The sequence below is a fragment of the Neophocaena asiaeorientalis genome, unplaced genomic scaffold (assembly GCF_003031525.2).
Source record: "Neophocaena asiaeorientalis asiaeorientalis breed wild unplaced genomic scaffold, Neophocaena_asiaeorientalis_V1.1 scaffold689, whole genome shotgun sequence".
NCBI lineage: Eukaryota > Metazoa > Chordata > Mammalia > Artiodactyla > Phocoenidae > Neophocaena > Neophocaena asiaeorientalis.
The window spans coordinates 2423952-2429145 of NW_020175666.1; the positions used below are offsets into that span (position 1 = coordinate 2423952).

General features: G+C 39.9%; 1 protein-coding gene across 2 annotated transcripts in view; it reads right to left on the bottom strand.

Annotated features, from left to right (window-relative positions):
* Positions 1-5194, bottom strand: part of XDH (xanthine dehydrogenase) — a 59737-nt gene that overhangs the window by 13247 nt on the left and 41296 nt on the right. For both annotated transcript variants that reach the window (XM_024731529.1, XM_024731531.1), the window contains exons 25-26: positions 622-813; positions 299-444 (exon numbers count right to left, since the gene is read on the bottom strand). In XM_024731529.1, coding sequence (XP_024587297.1) covers positions 299-444; positions 622-813 — 338 coding nt within the window. The remainder of the gene's footprint in view (positions 1-298; positions 445-621; positions 814-5194) is intronic.

Genomic DNA, 5194 nt, shown 5'->3' on the forward strand with positions numbered 1-5194 from the left:
TTTTTTTTTTTTTTTTTTTTTTTTTTTGCGGTACACGGGCCTCTCACTGTTGTGGCCTCTCCCACAGGGCCCGGACGCACAGGCTCAGCGGCCATGGCCCACGGGCCCAGCCGCTCCACGGCATGTGGGATCTTCCCGGACCGGGGCACGAACCCGTGTCCCCTGCATCGGCAGGCGGACTCTCAACCACTGCACCACCAGGGAAGCCCTATTCTTATTTTGAGTTCAGCAAGAAGGCTACAGAATCTGAAACCCAGAGAGCCCCAGAACGTCAGGCTCTTCCCCTCCTGGCGCTTACTTGTTGAACTTGTCAACCTCACTCTTCCGGGCGTGATACTGAGAGCTCTTCAGGCATTCATCCCAGCACCTGGGCAAGTTGAAACCCTCAAGCCTCTGGTTGAAGTGTGTCAGGTCCCCTTCTCTGTACAGATTCTTCCTCCGTACCTTTCCAAGGAGAGAGACACTGAGGCCAGGTCGGTGGCAAGAGACCAGGGGGGCATAACTAGAAGTTGAGCTTCCCGCCCCTCACCAGCGCCTGCCCATCCTCTACCCCCACGGGAGATGTCCAAGATACAAAGCAGGTTAACCCCTCTGACTTGTGCCCCCAGATTCCCCGCTTACTTCCTCTGCAGGCAGCCCACAGGTCACTGCGACGTCACTCATCCAGTGCTCGGCAATGAACAATGCCTGGGGCCCCCCAAAGCCCCGGAAGGCCGTGTTGGAGGGCAGGTTGGTCTTGCACAGCCGCCCAGTGCCCCGGACATTGGGGATTTTATAGCTGTTGTCCATGTGGAGTAGAGCTCGTTCCATTATCTGAAGCAGAAGAAACCAAAATGGGAGAGAACGATGCATGGATTTCATTGGCTCCTCCGAAAAGGAATTTCAAGGGCTGTGAGCATCCCCACCTCTGCCAGCCCCACAGTCAACTGTTCTTCCTCAGGCCCAAATTATTTCTTTCCTGGGGTATTGCAAACCTCCTTAGTGCACTCCTGGCCTTCTGTGTCTCCTCCTTCTAATTTATGCCTCATTCTGAAATATAAGGTCATAGCAGGTCAAGCACTTGCTTCAAAGTGGCACTTACTATCTCCAGAGTAAAGTCTGTATATCTTTAAGCATGGAATTCAAGACACTTACTGACCTTTCCCCAATACACTTTTTTTTTTAATAAATAAATTTATTTATTTATTTTGGCTACGTTGGGTCTTCATTGCTGCCCACGGGCTTCCTCTAGTTGCGGCGAGTGGGGGCTACTCTTCATTGTGGTGCATGGGCTTCTCATTGCGGGGGCTTCTCTTGTTGCAGAGCATGGGCTCTAGGCACGTGGGCTTCAGTAGTTGTGGCAAGCAGGCTCAGTAGTTGTGGTGCACGGGTTTAGCTGCTCCCCAGCATGTGGGATTTTCCCAGACCAGGGCTTGAACCCACATCCCCTGCATTGGCAGGCAGATTCTTAACCACTGCGCCACCAGGGAAGTCCCCCCAATATACTTTTGATCCTCTTTTCTGACTGCATGTTACTCTCACCCGTAAGGCCCCTCCCCAACATATCTACCTGCTAAAATCCCCATTCAGCTCCCACATGGAGGAGCCCCTCCCAGATCTTCTAGTTGGAACTGATCACTTGCCTCTTTTAAAAAATTGGTGACTTTATTCTCATTAAACTTGCACTGCAAATAGTTTAAAGAATCAAATACTTCCATAAGCCGCGTTATACAAAACAGCAGCTGCCTCCACTTTCTTCCTTCCACTCCCCAGAAGCAACCACTTATTCTTTGTCAGCTATTTACATTGTCTTCCACATCTCTAAATAATGTTTATATTGCCACTTCTTGACTTGTTCAGTTTTAGACTTTTTATACTGTTTTCCCATCATGGAAAAGGAGGATTTAGTTCCCGCCCAGCCCCCTTTCTCTACATATACACCAGCTTCCTATCTCGCCTCGTCCTTGTATAGTTATACTTTCTTCTCATCAACTGTCCATTTAATCATTCTGTAAACATCACTTACAGCTGAACCATGTAGTTATACTAGGTTTACTTCTCTTTCTTGATAATATTTCCCCCTTTGGAGTTAACAATTATCTTTATTTTTTTCATTTGCTTCATTTTCTATGCACATATTACTACAAATTTGTTTTCAATATGTTCAAACACATTTGATTTTCTATTAATCTCATCTTTTTGAAGAAATTGTTTCTGGAGCCTTCTGGCCAACTTCAATTTAAATTGGCAGCCCCTAGGCTTCTGTTCAGCTGTCGCCCAGGGGTTTTCCCCTCACATTCATCCCAAGGATTCCCTCTGCCTCTCTCCACATTGAGTCTCCTGTTTCTAGATCCCATGTCTTCCCTTTTCTTAGTTTTACACCCTTATATGATTGGAGTACAACCGTCAACATCTTCCCAAAAAGTGTATATCTAAAGGTACATTTCTGAGAACTTGCATGTCTGAAATGTCTTTATTCTACTCTCACCCTTAATTCATGATTTGGCTGTATACAAAATTCTAGGTTGGCACTAAGTTTCCCATTTACCCTCAGCATTTTGAGGGCATTTTACTAGTGCATTCTAGCTCCCCAGTATTGAAAAATCCAACCAATGCCTTTCCAACTCTTGGAATGAGTTCCGTTTTTTTTCCTCCCTGAAAATTGTAAAATCTCCTTTGTGCTCAGGTTTCTAAAATTTCACAATAATGTAAATTAGCATAAGTCTATCTTCCTTTATTGTGCTGGTTACTGGATGGGCTCTCTTAATCTCAAAATATATGCCCATCAGTTTTGGGAAATTTCTTGAATTATTTCTTAATAGTTTTCCTTCTCTCTCTTTTTTCTATTCTTTCTTTCTGAAACTTCTATTATTTGGATCTCCTGGACTGGTCCTCAGATTTTCTTGTATTTTCTTGCTATTTTTCCCCATTGTTTTCTCTTTTTTTAAGAGAGCACCTCAAGCTTCTTTCAACCCTCTGCTTTCACAGTTTTAATTCACAAGGCTTCATTTTTATTCTTAGACTGCTACATTTTTATAGCATCCTGTTCTTTCTTTAAAGTGTGATAACTCATCTCTCTGATGAGCTAAATGGTAGCTTTTGTTTGTTCGTTTCATTTTGGCTTTAATTTACTTCCCCATTTATAGCCTCTTTCCCACAGGTTGCTTTTGGGGGTCTTTGATTTTTTTCAGTCTTAGTCATCCTAGATGATTTTTATATGTCTCAGTTCCATTTTTGCTTTCCCTTAGCACTTTGTCAATTGTACTTCATCTTATCTTTTATTATCTGTCTCTCCCACCATACTGTGACCTTCTAGAGGGCAGAAACAGTGCCATATTCTTCTATATGTCGTCACCCTAGGGGCTTGATAAATATTTGCTGGATTGAATTTTAACACTTGTAAAATCTTTGGGGATAAGTCCTATATCTTTTTCAACCTGATTTTCCTACAACACCAAGAAGCAAGTGTTATATTTGGTGAGACTACCAGAAGTGTTTTCTTTTTTGAACAGCTTCCTACACTAGATCTGAAGTATAATGTTTCCTAATTGAGCCAATTAGAGAAGCCCTTAGATTCAAAGTGGGAATAATGGGGAACTTCTGCTTCTCCTGAAATGTTTGACTTCTTTTTTAACAAGAATCTATGCATATATTACTAATATGGTTATAAAATTAAGATTTAAAAAACTTAAAAGGTAGTACCACCAAGGTAACTTGGTTAATTTTCAAAATGACAAAAATATATGCCATATGAGAAGGTTCAAAGCAGCATTATCCATAAAGCTAAAGACTGGAAACAACCCAAATGTCCTTAAAGTGGTGAATGGAAAACAAAGAATGGTATATTCATACAATGGAATATTCTTCACCAATAAAAAGGAATGAAGGAATGATCCATGCTAAAACACGGGTGAACCTCAAAAACATTATTCTGAGAGAAAAGAAGCCAGACAAGAAAGACTACATAGTATATGATTCCGTTTATATTAATTGGCCACAAAAGGAAAATCTGTAAAGACAGAAAGTAGATTAGCAGTTGTCTGGGCCTGAGGGGTAGTAACAGGAGTGACTGCAAATGGGCATAAGAGATAATTTTGAGGTGACTGAAGTGTTAAAAAAACTGGATTGCAATAATGGTTGCCTGACTCCTTAAATGTATTAAAACCGTTAAATTGTAAAACAGTTGACCCTTGAAAAATATGGTTTTAACTGCGTGGGTCCACTTATAAGCATATTTTTTCAATAAAGATATTGGACATTATTTTGGAGATTTGCAACAATTTGAAAAATTTCACAGATGAACTGAAGAGGCTAGAAATACCAAAAAATTAAGGAGAAGGTATGACATGAATGCATAGGATATATGTAGATATTAGTCTATCCTTACATAGGTATAACGTAAGTGATCTTAAATATAAAATAATATGTTAGTTTTCTTACTGTTTTATAACTTTGCTTTCAGAGAATTATATTACTGTTCAGTATGCCCCTCTCCTGTAATTGGAGAAACTGCCTCTCAGCCTATCATCACAGGGAAGTGGGTTTTTAAAAATGTAACCACGTTTCCAGTACTATATTATGTCTATGACTGTAATCATATACTATATGCCATAAAAATTACTGTATGTCATCAAACTTTTATAACGATTCATTCATTAGTGTATAGGCTAGGCTATCCTGAAGCAATCGTATTGCTTTATGGTAGCCCAGTGTAATCAACACGATTGCTTCAGGATAGCCTAGCCTATACACTAATGAATGAATCGTTATAAAATACTGCTGCTTCTCCGTTATCAATGCATGAATCACTGTATCTGTAAACAAACATGAATTTCTCTTTCACATTATCTTTTCATTGTTGATGTCTAGTGTTAGTAATTCAAATAACATCTACAGTGTTTTGTATCACATAAGATAATATTGATGTAGGTACTTACAGACAGATGGTTCATCCTATAAACAGATTATGTAAATTTACAGTATCGATAAATATAGTACAGTACTGTATTTTCTTCTCCTTACGATTTTCTTAAGAATATTTCCTTTCCTCTAACTTATTTTATTGTAAAAATACATATATAATACATATAACATATAAAATATGTGTTATTGGACTGTTTATGTGATTGGTTATGTAGGCTATTGGTAGGTAAGTTTTGGGCGAGTCAAAAGTTATACACAGAATTTTTTTTTTTTTTTTTTTTTTGGTGAGCCG